The following is a 22,219-nucleotide window of genomic DNA, read 5'->3' on the forward strand; positions in this document are numbered from 1 at the left end:
TACACAAATTTAAATTTAACTAAATGGATCTATGAAAAAGTAAAAGAATGGGGAGTGTGGTGATTGTAGAAGTCCCTGGGCAGCTAGCGGGACACAAATTCAATAGTGTCCCAGCCAAGTGAAGGGCAGAAGAGCTCCTAAGACATCTGCATCCCCATGTGTCGAGCAGACAAAATAACATTCTTCACACAGATCTTCTAAGCCCCTCCCCCAAATCACCATCTCTTATTCCATTTTCTAAAATCATGGTATGTTTCTGTATTATTCAGGATTTTCCAGAGAAGCAGAACTGATAGGATATATATATAGATAGAGAAATTTATTTTAAGGAATTGGCTCATGTCATTGCAGAGGCTTGCCAGTCCAAAATCTGCAGAGTGAGCCAGCATGTTGGAGACCTAGAGAAAAGTTGATGTTGCAGACTTAAAAAAGGAAAAAAAAGTTCAAAGGCAGTCTGCAGGCAGAATTTCCTCTTCTTCTGGGGACCTCTGTCTCTCATTGCTTTAATCCTTCAGTGGATTAGATGAGGCCCACCCACAGGAGGAGCAAGTCATCTGCTACTCAAAGTCTACTAATTTAAATGTTAGTATCACCTAAAATACTTTCACAGGGACATTTATATCTGTGTTTGACAAATATCTGGACACTGTGGCCTAGCCAGGTTGACACATGAAATGAACCATCACAGTTTTGCTGCTCTTCTTTTATTTCCTGGACTCTTGATGATCACCTGTTTATGGATGGCTACTTGTCACACTAGAGGTGACTACTGTTGCCACTTAATACAAGTGTCTCGACTGTCAGCTATAACCCTGGCTGAAGACACAGATGTTATTTATTACAGTTCATGAGGAGCACCAAGGACAATACAGTCACACCTTTGATGCTAGAGAAATATCAAAGGACAAAGAGTAATCTTTCAGATTTCAAGAAGCCAGTAGGCTGAGACCCTGAGGAACAATTCTGTTCTTATACCAAATGATCCTACTTCAAATCTCTGTGCTTGTTTCATACTAAGAGGCAGCCCATAAAGAAAGAGTGGGTGGGGAGGGTGGAAATTGCTGTGGCACAGTGAGATAAACAGCTTCCTCCCACCACTACAAGAGGGCCGCCAGGTGGCTTGCAAAGTTCTCCAACCCTAGTCTAGTTCAGTTGGCTTGGTGTCATTAAGAATTCACCCCAAGCTCGAACAAGTCCACAGGAGGCATCCATTGCCTCTGTGATGGAAATGGTCCCAGCTGAGAGGGCTCCTAAGCTAATACCTGTACATCTACTTTCTGGGACTGTTCAAGAGGTTTAATGGCCTCAGGGATTTCCCTGGATATCCAGTGGTTAAGAACTCTGCCTACCAGGGAGAAGGGCAGGGGGAAAGGATAATTAGGGAGTTTGAGATGGACATGTACACACTGCTATATTTACAGTAGATAACCAACAAGGACCTGCAAGTTCCCAACAGGGAACTCTGCTCAATGTTATGTGGCAACCTGGATGGGAAGGGAGTTTGGGGAAGAATGGATACACATATATTATGACTGAGTTGCTCTGCTCTGAACCCGAGACTATCACGTTGGTAATCAGCTATACTCCAATATTAAATAAAAAGCTAAAAAAAAAAGTTTAAAAAAAACACTCAGCCTTCCAATGCAGGGGGCACAGATTCAGTCTCTGGATGGGGAAGTAAGATCTCACAAGTCACATGGTACAGCCCCAAAAAAGAGTTTTTATGTCCTCAAACTCCAATCCAGTTTTCTACTCCTGTATCTCAGGCCTGCAAAGACTTGGAAGAAGGAATTAATCACTCTTCTTTCTGGCTGCACTTATGTATGACAGTCATTACCCAAAGTTATAGTTATTATATATATTATATAGTCAAGGCTGTATATTGTCACCCTACTTATTTAACTTATATGCAGAGTACATCATGAGAAACGCTGGGCTGGAAGAAGCACAAGCTGGAATGAAGATTGCCAGGAGAAATATCAATAACCTCAGATATGCAGATGACACCACCCTATGGCAGAAAGAGAAGAAGAACTAAAAAGCCTCTTGATGAAAGCGAAAGAGGAGGGTGAAAAAGTTGGCTTAAAGCTCAACATTCAGAAAACTAAGATCATGGTACCTGGTCCCATCACTTCATGGCAGATAGGTGGGGAAACAGTGCAAACAGTGGCTGACTTTATTTTTCTGGGCTCCAAAATCACTGCAGATGGTGATTGCAGCTATGAAATTAAAAGATGCTTAGTCCTTGGAAGAAAAGTTATGACCAACCTAGACAGCATATTAAAAAGCAGAGACATTACTTTGTCAACAAAGGTCTGTCTAGTCAAGGGTATGGTTTTTCCAGTGGTCATGTATGGTTATGAGAGTTGGACTGTGAAGAAAGCTGAGCGCCAAAGAATTGATGCTTTTGAACTGTGGTGTTGGAGAAGACTGTTGAGAGTCCCTTGGACTGCAAGGAGATCCAACCAGTCCATCCTAAAGAAGATCAGTCCTGGGTGTTCATTGGTAGGACTGATGATGAAGCTGAAACTCCAATACTTTGGCCACCTGATGCGAAGAGCTGACTCATTGGAAAAGACCCTGATGCTGGGAAAGATTGAGGTCAGGAGGAGAAGGGGATGACAGAGGATGAGATGGTTGGATGGCATCACCGACTCAATGGACATGGGTTTGGGTGGACTCCAGGAGTTGGTGATGGACAGGGAGGCCTGGCGTGCTGCGGTTCATGGGGTCACAAAGACTTGGACACAACTGAGTGACTGAACTGAGATTTATATATACTATATATAAACCACTCACTGAAATTTGTAACTGCCAGTGCTTGGCACTTAATAGGTGTTTGGTAAACACTTATTGGAAGAAATGAGAATGAACTATTGAAAAATCAGTATCTGGGAATTTCTCTTGTTATAGATCTACCCCAGTGGCACTAGGCATGTGCCATATTTTTCATGGGCACAGAAGCCAATAAAACCACATGCTTTTGTCCTGTATGTTTTTGTCCAATAAGAATTAACATTTCCCACTGGGAAGAAAAGTAAGCTTTGTTATGACCTATTGTTCTGGGTTGCCTGTGCACAGATCAAGTTTTCACAGTTTCCTTGGGCCAAATCAGACTTACGTGCAAAGTGACGTAAGAGTCCTTCCCAGGGGTGGGGTTGTGTGTGTCCAACACGAACACGGTGTAAAAAGATATTCATCAATATGGCAGTATTCAGTGTAAGCTCACTCCATTTATTTTTGAGGAAATTTCTGCCAAATACCCAATTATTATAGTTTGTCAGTTGTTCTTTAAGTAAATATGGGTTTTTTATGTAATGAGAAAAGCAGCTAGTTTAGTTCATATCTCAAAAAACACATAAGTGTTTTTCCTCAAAACCATGTATCTTGAGCGCATGGCTCATTGGCTATTTGGCTCAGCTAAGGTGACATTCTTGAGCCCTTAAATACAATCACTAAAGTGCAATTAATCTGATTTAACAACAAGCAGGTGACACCTTCCATGTGCCCATGCGTCATCCAGCTTGTTTTTCCCTGAATTGGCTTTTTGTTTCATTTTGTTTCACAGTGTCCTGCGAAGGTAAGCCACCCAGACATGTGCTAAAATGACAACTACTTTGCAAAGAATACATAAATGACACTGTCTGCCAAGTGACAACAGAAAGAGAGCAGGAGGTAAACAGGGTCCCATGCAGCGCGCAAGCCTGGACTGGTGCCGTCGGGGAGGAACTGGACTCGGCTGCACTGGGTCTCAGCATCAGTGGCACTGCTCAGGCCTTCACTCCCTCTGGAGGGAGAAAACTTGCTGGACAGAAGCAAAGGAAATTTGAGAGGTTAGTTCTCTTTCTTCCTTCTGTTTTCTGGGCTCCAGCTTTGAACACGCAGTAACATTCAGCCTGAGCCACTTAAACCACAAAAACTACTGAGAAAGAAAAGCTTGATTGTATGATTCACTTCATTGTCGTCAGCTGTGAATAGAAGAGATCCCTGAAGCACTCAGCCATGTGTCTGGCTCCTGGTCCTTCTTATCATGTGTGCAGTCCTCTACAGCTGTCCACCAACCTTTTCTCTTTTTTTTCATTAATTAATTTTTATTGCAGTGTGGTTGCTTTACACTGTCGTGTCAGCTTCTACCGCACAGCAAAGTGAATAAGCCATCTAGCCCCTCTTTTGGACTTCCTTCCCATTTAGGACACTACAGTGCATTAAGTAGGGTTCTCTGTGCTACACAGGATGTTCACATCAATTGTCCATTTTATATGTGTTATCAATAGTGTATAAGGTGTCAGTCCCAATCTCCCAATTCCTCCCACCCCATCTCTTCCCCTTTGGTATCCATCCCCAACATTTTCTCTTGAAACCCATTTTCATTCTGAAAAATGAGGAAATCCCAAAGAAATTTTATTGTTCTGAGTTATCACACAGTACTGACCTTAATAAAAATTAAAAACTGAGAAAAATTTTAAATGAGCATAATTTATTTTAAAATAACAATTTAAGGGGCTTCCCTTATGGCTCAGTGGTAAAGAAATCTGCCTGCCAAAGCAGGCGACATGAGTTCAATATCTGGTCCGGGAAGATCCCACATGCCATGGAGCAACTAAGCCTGTGGAGCACCTAACCACAACCACTGAAGCTGGGCACTGGAGACTCCAGGGCATGTGGGATCTAGTTCCCTGACCAGGGATGGAACTCAGGCCCCTGCATTGGGAGCTCAGAGTCTTAACCACCGGGTCACCAGAAAAATCCCAGGTCAAAAGTTCAGTATTTTACAAAAGTAGTTTGGCCTGTGGAGCCCTAATAGGGTCTCAGGGACACTCAGGGGTCTGTGGACCATATTTTGAGAGCTGTTGCCTTATAGCGAGGGGAAAATAGAACCAGACTCAAAATGACTGGGGTTTAAGCCTTTAGCTAAAAGCTTCACCTATTTATTAGCTACCTGAGCATGGGAAAGAAACTCTCTGAGTCTCAACATTTTTTATGTATGAAATAGAAATAATAAAACAAATGGGCATGTTCAGTATGCTTTTAAAGATATACACATAAAGTTAGTGCCTGGAATCCCAGTGGGTGCTAGTGGTAAAGAACTCACCTGCCAACACAGGAGACATAAGAGATGTAGGTTTGATCCCTGAGTTGGGAAGATCCCCTGGAGGAGGGCATGGCAACCTACTCTGGTATTCTTGGCTGCAGAATCCCACAGACAGAGGAACCTGGTGGGCTACAGCCCATAGAGTCACAAAGAGTCAGACATGACTGAAGCATGCACACACGCAGTGCCTGGAATATAGATCAAACTAAGATATGAACCTGGAGAAGGCAATGGCACCCCACTCCAGTACTCTTGCCTGGCAAATCCCATGGATGGAGGAGCCTGGTGGGCTGCAGTTCATGGGGTCGCTAAGAGTCAGACACGACTAAGCGACTTCACTTTCACTTTTCACTTTCATGCATTGGAGAAGGAAATGGCAACCCACTCCAGTGTTCTTGCCTGGAGAATCCCAGGGACAGGGGAGCCTGATGGGCTGCCATCTATGGGGTCGCACAGAGTCGGACATGACTGAAGTGACTTAGCAGCAGCAGCAGCAGGATATGAACCAGAGATTCATAAAACTCTGGTAAAGGAGTTCATAAAAAGGAGCTCTTGTAAATGAGCTCATGAACAAAGGAAATAACCAGAAACTAATCTGTATCTTTAGGGATTTTTCTGGTGACCCAGTGGTTAAGACTCTGAGCTCCCAATGCAGGGGGCCTGAGTTCCATCCCTGGTCAGGGAACTAGATCCCACATGCTGCAACCAAGAGTCTGCATGCCACAACTAAAGACCTCGAATGCTGCTACAAAGATCGGAGATCCCACGTGCTGCAACTAAGACTTGGCACAGCCAGATAAATTATTTTTTTTAAAAACTAAACTATTCTTTAATTAATATATTCATGCATTCGTTACTGAAGGAAGTCAGACAGAGAAGGAGAAGTATCATAAGACATCCCTTATACATGGAATTTGAAAAGAAATGCTACAAATGAATTTATAAAACAGAAAAAGACTCACAGACTTAGAGAACAAACTTATGGTTGCCAGGGGGAAGGATGAGGGGAAGGGATAGTTAGGGAGTTTGGGATGGACATGTACACACTGCTGTATTTAAAGTGGACACCAAGCTCATAGAACTCTGCTCAGTGTTATGCAGCAGCCTGGAGGGGAGCAGGTTTCAGGGGAGAATTGATCCATGTATATGTATGGCTGAGTCCCTTGGCTGTTCACCTGAAACGATCACAGCAATGTCAATCAGCTATACCCCAATACAAATATAAAGTTCAAAAAACATTCATGCATTTGTTCCAAAATATTTATAGAGAGCCACAGCCAGACACTGTGCTAGATGATGGAGATGTAGAAACAAATGACATGAGCCCTGCTCTGAAACAGTTTACAGGGACATTTAAATCAGCTGTAAGAACTCAATCTGATGAGTGTCATTTAAAACAAAAAAAAGCAGGTATGCTCCAAGTGCCAAGGTCAAGCAGTGAAATACTTGCTTGGAGTCTATATCTGGATTTAGAAAATCAGTTTAAAAGGAGAGATGGGCTCCTGAGCCAATACTAGGGGAGAAGAATACAGACAGCCTGACTTTGACGAGGTTTACAGGTCACCAAAGTGCCCGGTAAGCTAAGAAGGAGAGCGGGAGCCCCATCATCCTGAACTACAAATTCTGCCCTCAGATGGGGAAGAGAGTCACTTTTGTTGTGACTTTCAGGCCCCCACCACGGCAGTGAGAAGCAGAAGCAGTTGATCCTCATACACACATCATGGGAACCTGCAGCCACAAATAATGCTCAGCTGTTCTATGACCAGGGCTTCCCAGGTCTCAGTGGTAAGAATCCACCTGCCAATGCAAGAGACGTGAGTTCGATCCCTGTGTCAGGAAGATCCCCTGGAGAAGGAAACAGCAACCGACTCCAGTACGCTTGCCTGGGAAATCCCATGAACAGAGAAGCCTGGAAGGCTACAATCCATGGAGTTGCAAAAGATTCAGACATGACTTAGTGACCTAAACGACAACATCACTGTGGGTTCTGGGTCCTCGAGTTTTGGACTTTGTGTGGCCAGAAGGGAAAGGTGTGCATGGAGGAGGCAAGATGTGATTCACTGCAGGTTTGGGTAAGAATAGAAGGGAAAGAAAAACATTTGCTTCAAGTGTCCTAAGTTAAGCCACTGGTCAGTGTTTCCATGGAGCTGAGTCCCAGATGAGAGTTCTGAAGGGTTATGAATGGGCCTGGGACACGAAAGAATGATACCTCACAGATACAGCTGACTAAGTCATCATTGTTTTCAGACAAAGCGGGCAGGACATACAGGCTACTGTTTCATCTTCATCTGAGAAAGGATAGAGGATAGAGATAATGAGCTAATGTGGAAATAAGTGTCATCTTACAAGTGGGCTTAGGGAATTTACTACCAGCACTACACATTTCAGGTCTGAGGACCAGGAGCCAACAATAACCTTCCTATCTCAGCAACTGGCCCTCAAACCACTCCTGTAGAGACTTTAGAAACTTCTGAGAATGATTCTATCATAGATTATCTTTTGACTTACATAGGTATTTTCCAGTATGAGTTTATGAACAAGGAAGAATTTGGAAAGACAGATAAGTTCTCATTTGTACCTTTATATCATGGTATCCTTATGAAATGTATGGTTAAATGTTTGGATGGATGGGTAGGTGGGTTCGGGGTGGTTTGGTGTGAAATGTGAACTTGAGAGCTAAAGATGAAATACAGTTTGGAGGAAATGAAAATCTTCTAAGGAAGGGTACATCAGGAGAGCTGTCTGAGGGTCGTTTGCCCAGAGAATGGAGAGCACAACTCCAAGTCAGAGTGCCAGCCTTGATCTGGAGATTGAAAATCACTGTGAACATCTCAAATAGTCCAGGACACTTACTTTCTAACTGATACGGTATCAGAAAATTTAGGGAACTTAGAGATAAGAGGGGCCTTTCCAGGTAGCTTGGCTGGTAAAGAATCTGCCTGAAATGCAGGAGACTCCAGTTCGATTCCTGGGTCTGGAAGTTCCCCTGGTGAAAGGATAGGCTAACCACTGCAGTATTCTTGGGCTTCTCTAATGGCTCAGACAGTAAAGAATCTGCCTGCAGTGTAGGAGACCTGGGTTCGATCCCTAGGTTAGGAAGATCCCCTGGAGGAGGGCATGGCAACCCACTCCCAATATTCTTGCCTGGAGAATCCCCATGGACAGAGGAGCCTGGCGGGCTACCGTCCATAGGGTTACAAAGAGTTGGACATGTCTGGGCCACTAAAGACAGCACAGTACAGAGATCAGAGACAGTCTCAGAATCTCTCAGGTTTGAGAGTTATTTGGTGTCTATAATCCTCCCACATAATAATTCATGACGGGAGGGTATCCCTCACCATCCATTGAGCTTAACTTGAGATCCATAGCCACCAAGAGAATTCAGGGGTTCTAATTGAATTAAACAGAGGAAATAATTACATCTTAATATCATTCACTTCTAGTTAAAATGTAACATTTCCCTCCATCACAAAAATAGGCTACAAATCCTAGTGGTAACTGTAACTTTGTCATCAATAAAAATAACAAATATTTTCAAAGAGGTATGGGGCAGGAGTAAAGTGGATGTGGCTATAAAAGGGTGATACATGCTAATAGTAATGTCTGCATTTCCATTATATCAATGTCAATATTCTGATTGTCATACTGTTCTTTAGTTTTGCAAGGCATTACCAGCGAGGACACTGGATAAAGAGTATGTGGACTATCTCTGTATTATTTCTTACATTTCATATGACTCTAGTTATCCCAAAATAAAGTTTAATTTTAAAGACAAAAAAAAAACCAATATTTTCATATCAGATCAGTGTGTTGATATCTCAAAATATTCTTTATACTCATTGCTGATGTGAATTATGGTAGTTAGGGCGAGCTTGAGGTGGCGGGCGCACAAGATGGCGGCGCCGGCGGTCCTGGCAGCCCCGGGGTGGCGGTCTAAAAAAAAAAAAAAAAAAAAGAATTATGGTAGTTACGAGGACTGCAGCTAGATCTTGACATTTAATACATTAATAAACATTAGTATTATTGTCACAAATGTATTTGTTTTGATAACTGTATCTTAATATAATTGATTTTCTTTGTAATTTTACATATTTTATTTCATGCATTTGAAACTTTATTCTGAGAAGGGATCTGGCTTTATCAGACTAACAAAGGGGTTTGTGGCCCAAAAATGTTAGGATGGAAGCTGCTTCCTTCCACAGTGGCCCATCTCCCCCAGGATGGACACTGCACTGAATTCTCTTGAAAGAATAGGCAGTTTTTTCATGACAGTTCCAGGAAGCGGCCCAAACCATCAACTCAGAGGACTGCAAGCAAGCTGTTTTACCCACTAGGCACCATAGAAACAGGGCCTAGAGCCAATGAGCTTGAACAATGAGCTGTCCACACAAATGCTTGAGACAGATCTAGGGTGAAAAAATTTCCTCTCAGCTAACAACAAAGCTACAGATGTGAAATTAATAAATGTCAGGTTAAATGTTGTACCAAATCTCCTGTGTCAAACTCATTTGTCATCTCATTTAATATTCATAACTATTTTTGCATTTGAAAAAAATTTACAGACAAGACTTTCTCACTTTGTAAAGACTCAAAAAAAATGATTATTAAGAAAGGCAATGGGTTGCAAGGGATAAATAGGGAGTTTGGGATTAACATACACACAATACTATATTTAAAATAGATAACCAATAAAGACCTACTGAATAGCACAGCAAGCGCTGCTCAAGCTCAATATTCTTTAATAACCTAAATGGGAAAAGAATTTGAAAAGGAATGATTATATGTATAAATGAATCATTTTGCTGTATACCTGAAACTGATACAACATTGTAAACCATCTATCATTTCAGTTCAGTTGCTCAGTCGTGTCCGACTCTTTGCGACCCCATGAAATACAGCACGCCAGGCCTCCCTGTCCATCACCAACTCCCGGAGTTCACCCAAATTCATGTCTGTCGAGTCGGTGATGCCATCCAGCCATCTCATCCTCTGTCGTCCCCTTCTCCTCCTGCCCCCAATCCCTCCCAGCATCAGAGTCTTTTCCAATGAGTCAACTCTTCGCATGAGGTAGCCAAAGTATTGGAGTTTCAGCTTTAGCATCATTCCTTCCAAAGAACACCCAGGATTGATCTCCTTTAGAATGGACTGGTTGGATCTCCTTGCAGTCTAAGGGACTCTCAGGAGTCTTCTCCAACACCACAGTTCAAAAGCATCAATTCTTTGGTGCTCAGCTTTCTTCACAGCCCAACTTTCACATCCATACATGACCACTGGAAAAACCATAGCCTTGACTAGATGGACCTTTGTTGGCAAAGTAATGTCTCTGTTTTTGAATATGCTCTCTAGGTTGGTCATAACTTTCCTTCCAAGGAGTACACGTCTTTTAATTTCATGGCTGATATCACCACCTGCAGTGATTTTGGAGCCCCCAAAACTAAAGTCTAACACTGTTTCCACTGTTTCCCCATCTATTTCCCATGAACTGATGGGACCAGATGCCATGATCTTAGTTTTCTGAATGTAGAGCTTTAAGCCAACTTTTTCACTCTCCTCTTTCACTTTCATCAAGAGGCTTTTTAGTTCCTCTTCACTTTCTGCCAGAAGAGTGGTGTCATCTGCATATCTGAGGTTATTGATATTTCTCCTGGAAATCTTGATTCCAGCTTGTGCTTCTTCCAGCCCAGCATTTCTCATGATGTACTCTGCATAGAAGTTAAATAAGCAGGGTGACAATATACAGCCTTGACGTACTCCTTTTCCTATTTGGAACCAGTCTGTTGTTCCACGTCCAATTCTAACTGTTGCTTCTTGACTTGCATATAGGTTTCTCAAGAGGCAGGTCAGGTGGTCTGGTATTCCCATCTCTTGAAGAATTTTCCACAGTTTATTGTGATCCACACAGTCAAGGGCTTTGACATAGTCAATAAAGCAGAAATAGATGTTTTTCTGGGACTCTCTTGCTTTTTCCATGATCTAGCAGATGTTTGGAATTTGATCTCTGGTTCCTCTGCCTTTTCTAAAACCAGATTGAATATCTGGAAGTTCACGGTTCATGTATTGCTGAAGCCTGGCTTGAAGAATTTTGAGCATTACTTTACTAGTGTGTGAGATGAGTGTAATTGTGTGGTAGTTTGAACATTCTTTGGCATTACCTTTCTTTGGGATTGGAATGAAAACTGACCTTTTCCAGTCCTGTGACCACTGCTGAGTTTTCCAAATGTGCTGGCATATTGAGTGCAGTACTTTCACAGCATCATCTTCCATAATCCAATATAAAATTAAAAAAATTTTAAGGTGATAAAAAATTAAAGGTTATGAACAAATATGTTCAAAAACAGAGCTACACCCAATATTTTATGGGGAAACTATATTTGCATAATGTGGAATGTTAGTACTTTTTAGGATCTTTTAGTATGTTTGAAGAGATATAAAGTGGGACCTCAATTAAGGGAGAAGACACAGGCCTTCAGAAGTCTTAAAACTGCACTGACCTGAAGTTGTAGCTTGTCCTCTTGAATCCTAGAAAGTTCAGAGTTTATGCTCTGGGAAGATTCCCAATCATGGCATCCCCCCTTCTCTCTCACCAGCTTCTCAATCCCCTCACCACCCTCCCTCAGCCCTCACTTTCAGCCTCACTTCCCTGCCCCTATCACTTCACTTTCTGAGTCTCAGAATTAATGTTCCTTCGGTGATGAAGGTGGACTTGTCTGAAGGTCTTTGAGGAAACCAGACACAGCATTCCTGGTATAGAGAAGAAAAGCCAAGCAAGAGCATGATAGAATTCTGACACTAGAGGGCCAGGCACCCTCCCTTAGAGGCCTACAGATGTGGACAGAGGAAAACACAGTTAGCATCCCACCCAAGCCAAACACAGATTCTTTTCCATTGCACTCCAGGATAGATCACATAGTAGGCCACAAAACAAACCTCAGCAAGACTGAAATCATAGCAAGTATCTTTAATAACCACAACAGGTCAGTTCAGTTCAGTTCAGTTCAGTCGCTCAGTCATGTCCAACTCTTTCGGACCCCATGAATCGCAGCATGCCAGGCCTCCCTGTCCATCACCAACTCCCAGAGTTCACTCAAATTCATGTACATCGAGCCGGTGATGCCATCCAGCCATCTCATCCTCCGTCGTCCCCTTCTCCTCCTGCCCCCAATCCCTCCCAGCATCAGAGTCTTTTCCAATGAGTCAACTCTTCGCATGAGGTAGCCAAAGTATTGGAGTTTCAGCTTTAGCATCATTTCTTCCAAACAACACCCAGGGCTAATGTCCTTTAGAATGGACTGGTTGGATCTCCTTGCAGTCTAAGGGACTCTCAGGACTCTTTTCCAACACCACAGTTCAAAAGCAACAATTCTTCAGTGCTCAGCTTTCTTCACAGTCCAACTCTCACATCCATACATGACCACTGAAAAAACCATAGCCTTAACTAGACGGACCTTTGTTGGCAAAGTAATGTCTCTGCTTTTGAATATGCTATCTAGGTTGGTCATAACTTTTCTTCCAAGGAGTAAGCGTCTTTTAATTTCATGGCTGCAATCACCATCTGCAGTGATTTTGGAGCCCTAAAAAATAAAGTCTGACACTGTTTCCACTGTTTCCCCATCTATTTCCCAGGAAGTGATGTATGAGGCTACAAATCAACAACAAGGAAAAAGCTGCAAAAAGTACAAATACATAGGGATAAGTGGCTTCCCTTGTAGCTCAGTTGGTAAAGAATCTGCCTATGACGCAGGAGACCCAGGTTTGATTCCTGGGTTGGGAAGATCCCCTGTAAAAGGAAATGGCAACCCACTCTAGTATTCTTGCCTGGAGAATCCCATGGACAGAGGAAACTGGAGAACTATAGTCCATGGGGTCGCAACAGTCAGACATGACTTAGTGACTAAACCACCACCATGGGAATAAACAGTATGATATTAAACAACCAAGGAGTCGCTGAGTAAATCAAAGATGAAATTTTAAAAATACCTGGAGATGAGTGAAAATTACACAATGAACCAAAATCTATGGGACACAGCAAAAGCAGTTATGAGGGGGTGTATAGCAATAAAATCCTATCTTAGGAAACAAGAAAAATCTTGAATAGACCATTTAACCTTACACCCAAAGGAACTAGGAAGAGAAGAACAAACAAAACCCAAAGTTATTAGAAGGAAGGAAAGAAATAATAAAGATCAGAGTGTAAATAAATGAAACAGAAACCAAAAAAAAAAGAAAGAAAGAAAAAAAATCAATGAAGTTAAGAGCTGGTTCTTTGAAAAGATAAACAAAACTGTTAATGAAATAAAGTCTAGTGCCTAGCTAGACTCCTCAACCATAAAAAGGAAAAGGAAAAAAAAAGAAAGAGCCAAATAAATGAAATCAGAAATGAAAGAGAAATTACTACTGACACCTCAGAAATCCAAAGGATCATAAAAGATTACTACCAACAATTATACACTAATAAAACAGACAACCTAGAAGAAATGGATAAATTCCTAGAAATGACAATCTCCTAAGATTAAAACAGGAAGAAACAGAAAACATGAACAAACCATCTGTTCATATTTTTAAAAAATCAAATTAGTAAAAAAAATAAGATTCCCAGGCCATTCTTAATGGCCCAGTAGTGAAGACTCCATACTTCCAATACAGGGACATGGGTTGGATCCCTGATAGGGGGACTAAGATCCTGGTAGGGGGACTAAGATCCTACATGTTGCCACAGTGAAGCCAAAGGAAAAAAAAAACCTTCCAACAATAAAATTCAGGACCACATGGCTTCAAGGGTGAATTCTACCAAGTATTTAAAGATGAATTAACATCTATTCTCCTCAAATTATTCCAAAAATTGAAGAAAGATGAATGCTTCTGAACTTATTCTACAAGGCCAGAAATGACCTGGATATCAAAACCAAAAACATCACACACACAAAAAGAAAACTAAAGGCCACTATCACTGATGATAATAAAAATACAAAAATCCTCAAAAAAAATTGTTGTTGTTTAATCACTAAGTCATGCTTGACTCTTTGAAACTCCATGCACTGCAGCATGCCAGGCTCCTCCGTCCTACACTAAAATATTAACAAAACCAAATTCAACAATGCATTAAAACTATAATTCACTATGTTCAAATCTGCAAATCAATCAATGTGATACACCACATTAACAAATTGAAGAATAAAAATCATATGACTATCTCAAGAGACACAGAAAAACATTTTTGACAAAATTAGTGATTTTAAAAATTTCTTAACAAAGTGAGTGTAAGGGAACATTTCTCAACATAATAAAGGATTTATATGGCAAGCCTATAGCTAATATCATAATCAACAGTCAAAAGCTAAAAGCGTTCCTTTTTAGATCAAGAACAAGACAAGGATGCCCACTCCTACCACTTTTATTCAACATAGTTTAGGAAGTCATAGCTGTGAAAATCAGAAAAGAAAAATAAAGAAATCTAAATTGGGAAGAGGAAGTAAAACTGACACTGGTTTACAGATAACATCAAACTATATATAGAAAATCCTAAAAATGCCACCAAAAAACTATTAGAACCAATTAATGAATTCAGTAAAGTTTGAGGAAATACAATTAATATTCTGAAATCTGTTGTGTTTCTATGCACTAATAATGAACTATCAGAAAAAGAAATTAAGAAAACAATCCCATTTATAATTGCATCAAAAGAATAAAATACCTAGGAATAAATCTATCCAAGGAGGTGAAAAATCTTTTCTTGGAAAACTATAGAAGAAACTGAAGATGACACAAACAAGTAGAAAGATACACTATACTCCAAATTGGAAGAATTAATATTGTAAAAATGGCCATACTACCCAAGGCAATCTACAGATTCAAAGCAATCCATTTCAAAATACCTATGGTGGACTTCCCTGGAGGTCCAGTGGTGAAGAATCCACCTGCTGGGCTTCCCTGGTAGCTAGGTGGTAAAAAGTCCATCTGCCAATGCAGGAGACATGGGTTTGATCCCTGGTTTGGGAAGACCCCACATGCTGTGGGGACACTAAGTAATTGCACCTCAACTACTGAGTCTGTGTTCTAGAGCCCACATGTCCCAACTGCTGAAGGCCACACACCCTAGTGCCCATGTTCGAAAACAAGAGAAACCAGCACAATGAGAGGCCCACAGTCCCTACAAGTAAAGAGTGTCCCCAACTCGCCACAACTAGAGAAAGCCCATGTGTAGCAACAAAGACTTAGCACAGCCATAAATAAATTAAAAAACAAAATTAAAAAAAATACCTATGGCATTTTTCACAGAACTAGAAAAAATAATCCTGAAATTTATATGAAAACACAAAGACCCCCAAATACCAAAAGCGATTTCAAGAAAGAACGAAGCTAGAGGTAGTATCATTCCTGCTTTCAAACTATACTATAAACTATACTACAATAAACATAACAGTATGGTACTGTCACACAAACAGATATACAGATCAATGGGCAGAATAGAGAGCCCAGAAATGAACCCACACATATACTGTCAATGAATCTATGGCAAAGGAGGCAAGAATATACAATGGGGAAAAAGACAGCCTCTTCAATAAATGGTGTTGGGAAAACTAGACAACTACATGGAAAAGAAACAAACTGGACTACTTTCTCACACCATATACAAAAATAAACTCAAAACAGATTAAAGACTTAAATGTAAGACCTAAACCATAAAAATTCTAGAATAAAACATAGTGTGCTCTTTGACACTGGCCTTAGCAATGTATTTTTTGGACATGTTACCTCAGACAAGGGAAACAAAAGCAAAAATAAACAAATGGGACTACATAAACTAAAAAGCTTTGCACAGCAAAGGGAACCATCAATGAAGCAAAAACGCAGCCTACTGAATGGGAGATGATATTTGCAAATGATATATCTGATAAGAGGTTAACATTCAAAATATACAAAGAACTTATACAACTCAACATCAAAACAGACAATTCGACTAAAAAATGGGCAGAAGACCGACAGATGGCCAACAGGCACATGAAAAGATGCTCAACATCACTAATCATCAGTGAAATACAAATCAAAACCACAATGAGCTATCACCTCACACCTGTCAGGATGGCAACTGTCAAAAAGACAAAAAATAACAAGTGTTCACAAGCATGTGGAGAAAAAAGGACCCTAGTACACTGTTGGTAGAAATGTACACTGGTGCAGCCACTATGGAAAACAGTATGGAGATTCCTCAAAAATTAAAAATAGAACTACCACATGATCCAGCAACTCCATTCTTGGGTATTTTTTTTTTATAATTTTATTTTTAAACTTTACATAATTGTATTAGTTTTGCCAAATATCAAAATGAATCCACCACGGGTATACATGTGTTCCCCATCCTGAACCCTCCTCCCTCCTCCCCCACCATACCAACCCTCTGGGTCATCCCAGTGCACTAGCCCCAAGCATCCAGTATCGTGCATTGAACCTGGATTGGCAACTCGTTTCTTACACGATATTTTACATGTTTCAATGTCATTCTCCCAAATCTTTCCAGCCTCTCCCTCTCCCACAGAGTCCATAAGACTGTTCTATTCATCAGTGTCTCTTTTGCTGATTCGTACACTGGGTTATTGTTACCATCTTTCTAAATTCCATATATATGCATTAGTATACTGTATTGGTGTTTTTCCTTCTGGCTTACTTCACTCTGTATAATAGGCTCCAGTTTCATCCACCTCATTAGAACTGATTCAAATGTATTCTTTTTAATGGCTGAGTAATACTCCATTGTGTATATGTACCATAGCTTTCTTATCCATTCATCTGCTGATGGACATCTAGGTTGCTTCCATGTCCTGGCTATTATAAACAGTGCTGCGATGAACAGTGGGCTACATGTGTCTCTTTCCCTTCTGGTTTCCTCAGTGTATATGCCCAGCAGTGGGATTGCTGGATCATAAGGCAGTTCTTGAAGAAAACAAAAACACTAATTCAAAAAGATATACACACCCCTATGTTCACTGCAACATAATATACAATAGTCAAGATATGGAAACAGCCTGTGTCCATCAGCAGAGAAACAAATAAAGAAGATGTGGTATACATACTTACAATGAGGTATTACTCGGCCATAAAGAATGAGATTTTGCCATCTGGGACAACATGGATGGACCTGGAGAGTATTATCCAAAGTGAACATACTTATATACAAAGTGAACATACAGAGAATGACAAGTACAATATGATTTTGCTTATATGTGGACTCTAAAACACAAAACAAATGAGCAAACATAAAACCACCACAGACTCAAAGACACTGAGAAAGAATATGTGTTTGCCAGAGGGGAGGAGTGTGGGGAAATATGCGAAATATGGGAGGGAAATAGAGGTGTAAAATTCCAGCTCCATAATAGATGAGTCATGGGGATGAAATGTACAGAGTCGGGAAATATAGTCAATAATACTGTAATAACTTTGTATAGTGACAGGTGGTAACTCCAGCTTATGGTAATCATTTGGTCATATACAGAAAGACTGAATTACTATGTTGTATACCTGGAACTAGCATAGTCTTATAGGTAAATACTTCAATAAAAAAGATATTTGTCAATATTTTTATATATTTTTAAAAATCTCTACTGAGAATAAACCTTTAAATTAGCTTCTATAAGGCCTTTCTCTTGGTTGTGAGAATGTCATAAAACTTTGATATCTGCTCATGACTAAACTGTCTGAAAGCTTTCTTTAACATTACTATTGTTTCTATTTGAAAGTAAAGGTGTTGGGTGCCATGATCTTTCCAGGGTTAAAGATCTCTAATTCTGCTGGCTTCTGTACAACTGAATTACTTTACAAGCATATATTACTTGTATAGGTTGTAGGCAAAGGAATTTTGCTTTAATAACATTTCCCACATAGTCTGTTAAGGCACCATACTGGTAAAGTAATATTTTCAAAAAAGTAGAATTATGACTCTCATGAAAACTTTAAATTTACACATACCAAAGCTTTTATTTAATTAGTTGACAACAACAACAACAAAATGAGATGTAAGAACCAGTTTCAAGAAGAATTTAAAGGACACTCATATTTAGGCAATCAGGAATATTGAAATAAATGTGCTAATAGTTGCAAAACTGACTAATATAGGAAAATGGAATGTCATAATGAGGTTATTTTTAAACAGGGCAACAATCATTGTACAATATCTCTACTGGACAACAGCATTGCATGTCTGTTGATAAAGGTCATTTGCATGACTACCAGTGTTCTGCAACTTCGATTTTGCCCTAGTCAATAGGGAACAATTGAAATCAGTGTTGGGACTTTCCTGGCAACCTGGTGGTTAAGGCTCTGCCCTTCCAATGCAGGGGCTATGGATTTGAGCCCTGATAGGGGAACTAAGATCCCACATACCATGTGGTATGTCCAAAAAAACTCCCCAAAACAGACATTGTCCTCTTGGCAGTGCATAGCACTCCACTGAAAGACAACCCAATAATCTCCCTAGCCAGCTTCTAGTTTTGGACAATTTTCCTGACAATAAACCATTTTATCAACAATTGTGAAAGTGAAAGTGTTAGTCGCTCTGCTGCTGTTGCTAAGTCGCTTCAGTCGTGTCCGACTCTGTGCGACCCCATAGATGGCAGCCCACCAGGCTCCCCTGTCCCTGGGATTCTCCAGGCAAGAACACTGGAGTGGGTTGCCATTTCCTTCTCCAATTCATGAAAGTGAAAAGTGAAAGTGAAGTCACTCAGTCATGTCTGACTCTTAGCGACCCCATGGACTGCGGCCTACCAGGCTCCTCTGTCCATGGGATTTTCCAGGTGAGAGTACTGGAGTGGGGTGCCATTGACTTCTCCAGGGGGTCTTCCCAACTCAGGGATCAAACCCCAGTCTCCTGCATTACAGGCAGATGCTTTACCATCTGAGCCACCAGAGTAGATCAACAAACATACTGTATCAAAAACAAAAGCATACAATAAATTAATGGTGAATAGGGATCATGAAAATTACAGTTGAACAATTGCTGGCTTCTCTACTGGCATCACTGACTCGATGGACGTGAGTCTGAGTGAACTCCGGGAGTTGGTGATGGACAGGGAGGCCTGGCCTGCTGCAATTCATGGGGTCGCAAAGAGTCGGACACGACTGAGCAACTGATCTGATCTGATCTACTGTCTTATTTCTGACCTTATAGTAACAAAGTATTATAATAGTTTCTAAAATTCTTTATAAACTATACAATTTCAATCCAAATTCTTTCTTCTGAAGAGGGATAAACCTGGGTGGGGAGGGGCAAGATTCCAGAGCTCACCTGAAAAAATAAACATGTAAAATAATCAAGAAAATTTTGAGAAAATTGAGAGAAGGAGTGGGCATAAGTGTTTATGTAAGAAGAAAAGTACAGAGATTTGTCTGGCCTATTGCTAGGTATTAGAAGGCATTTGGAATTCATAACAATAAAAACAGTAACAACCAGAAATAGATTAATAAAATGACATAAAGCCCCAAACCAGAGCCAACGTAAAGATCTATTATATGCTAGAGCTGATATTCGGAGAAGAGAATGGTAACCCACTCCAGTACTCTTGCCTGGAAAATCCCATGGACAGAGGAGCCTGGTGGGCTGCAGTCCATGGGGTTGTGAAGAGTTGGACACAACTGAGCGACTTCACTTTCACTTTTCACTTTCATGCATTGGAGAAGGCACTGGAAACCCACTCCAGTGTTCTTGCCTGGAGAATCCCAGGGACTGGGGAGCCTGGTAGGCTGCCGTCTATGGGGTCGCACAGAGTTGGACATGACTGAAGCAACCTAGCAGCAGCAGCAGCAGCAGTAGAGCTGATATTTAAAAACAGTAGACAAATGATGGGTTATAATTAATGATGTTGAGAAAACTAGATACATAGTTGTTTTTTTAAAATTTGAGGACTAAAAGTATCAGGTGGAATTAGCTGAATAGGGGTGGGGAAGAAGCTGGGACATTTTAGACAGAAGGTAGACAGACCAAAGCCATCACAGAGAAGAAAGGAATATAGTGCAAGCAAGGATAAAACAGAGGTTCTAAATGGAAAGCCAAATACCTGTCAGAAAATGGTAAGAGCTGACTGAGGAAGAGAAGTCAGGAACCCAGCCACATTGGCCCTGGGATGCTATGCTAAGCAGACTTGAACTTGATCCTAAAAGCAATGGGAAGACAAGGAAGTTTTCAAGCAGGAAGTTGTCATGATCAGATTTTCATTTTAGGTAGATTACTCTGCTGATTAAAGGATAGATTCAAGAAGATTAAGAAAGACCATTTAGGATTTAGGTGCATAAAAAGAAGGTTGCAGAAATGCTTAGGAATATGAGCCAGATTCTAAAAAAGGAACAGATGAGATGAGCAAGAGACAGGTATTGTCAACACTGTCCTTGGCTTGAGAATCACATCTGGGCAGTGAGAGAGAGAAGAAAGGCAGGATGATAGTAACTTAAGGAAGGTTCTAACAGGTTCTAATAGACATAGGAAGAGGCTTGGCGTGTTGGCATCAAAGCCAGAGTCAGGAAAGATTGGGGGTGGGGATGGGGGGTGGGGTGGAGGAAGGTCACAGGGGAAGTCCTGGCAGAGGACCGTGGAGGAGCCACCTCCCCATTTCTATAGAAAAAGAGGAGGCAGATGGTGTGGACCACGCAGTTTTATTATCAGCCCCCATGATCCCACCTTTATCAGTTTCTGAAAACTTTCTGAAAAGAAAATGTGCTTCTTGCAACTAGTACATAAATAAGTCCTGGAGAGCTAAACCACTATATAGAGATTGTAGACAACAAAAACCATACTAGAAACCTCAAACTTGCTAAGAGACTGGATCTTAATTATTCCCCCCATCACAAGAAAAAAAAAAAAAGAAATAGTATGGAACTTGATAGAGGTGTTAGATAATCACATTGCAATATATAAAATCACATTGTATCAGGTCAACACACTGTACACCTGAATCTTACAAAATATCACATGCCAATTATGCATCAGTTTTCTTTTTGGCCATCCAGTTATGTATCATGCAGCCTGGTGGGCTGCAGTCCATGGGGTCACAGAGTCAGACATGACTGAGTGACTAGCACTTTCCTTATTGCCTTACCATATCTTATTCTTTTTATGTGCCCCAGCAGCTAGAATACTATCTGGCAGACAAGAGGTACTCCACAAATATTTGCCAAATTGAACCAAACCAGGTGACACCTTGGTAAACTCTCATTCAGGTTCTTCCTCTGCCACACCCAGAGTTGTATTTCTGTCTTGCCTCAGCCCTCCTCCTACACTATATTCCTTCATTCAATAAACACATATGTGACAGCTCTAAGTGCCAGGATCTGTTCTGACAGCCAGTGACATAGCAGTGAATAAAACAAGCAAAAATCCATGCCCTGGTTGGGGTTAACATCCCAAGACAGGAGACATGACTAAAATCTGTAGCATCATACAAGATACTTAAGAGCTATGGAAAAAAACTGGTCTGTTAGGGTACAGTCAGAGAAGCAAGACCTCTAAAGGATACTCCCAGTGATGTGCAGGAGTTGGTAAGTATTGGCCTGAGAGATCAAATTGTTAACATCTCTCTCCCACCACTTCTCCATTTGTGATGTCACATGAGCATGCACACTAAGTCTCTTCAGTCGTGTCCAACTCTTTGCCACCCCATGGACTGTAGCCTGCCAGTTTTCTGTCCCTGGGATTCTCCAAGCAAGAATATTGGAGTAGGTTGCCTTGCCCTCTTCCAGGGGATCTTCTCGACCCAGGGAATGAACCTACGTCTCTTAGGTCTCCTGCTTTGGCAGGCGAGTTCTTTACCACTAGTGCAACCTGGAAATCCCAGTGATGTCACATTAGTTTAAAATTGCCTTGGAGCGGCTAAAGCCCATGTGCCATAACTTCTGAAGCCCGCATGCTCTAGGGCTGGTGAGCCACAACTACTGAGCCTGTTTGCTGCAAGCCCAAGAGTTGCAACAACTAAAGCCCAAGTGCCTAGAGCCTGGGCTCCGCAGCAAGAGAAGCCACCAGAATAAGAAGTCCTTGCACTGCAACTAGAGAGGAGCCCCCCTGCTTGCTGCAATGAGAGAAAGTCCACGCAAAGCAACGAAGACCCAGCACAGCCAAAATACATAAATAAATACATAATAAAATTG

General features: G+C 41.1%; 1 protein-coding gene across 1 annotated transcript in view; it reads right to left on the minus strand.

Annotated features, from left to right (window-relative positions):
- The window catches only part of MEP1B (meprin A subunit beta), a 69,404-nt gene that overhangs the window by 39,595 nt on the left and 7,590 nt on the right, over positions 1-22,219 (minus strand). The window contains 2 exon segments of the mRNA XM_070361802.1: positions 3,631-3,805; positions 8,929-9,025. Coding sequence (XP_070217903.1) covers positions 3,631-3,805; positions 8,929-9,025 — 272 coding nt within the window.

Source organism: Bos mutus, chromosome 24 (assembly GCF_027580195.1).
Source record: "Bos mutus isolate GX-2022 chromosome 24, NWIPB_WYAK_1.1, whole genome shotgun sequence".
Taxonomy (NCBI): Eukaryota; Metazoa; Chordata; class Mammalia; order Artiodactyla; family Bovidae; genus Bos; species Bos mutus.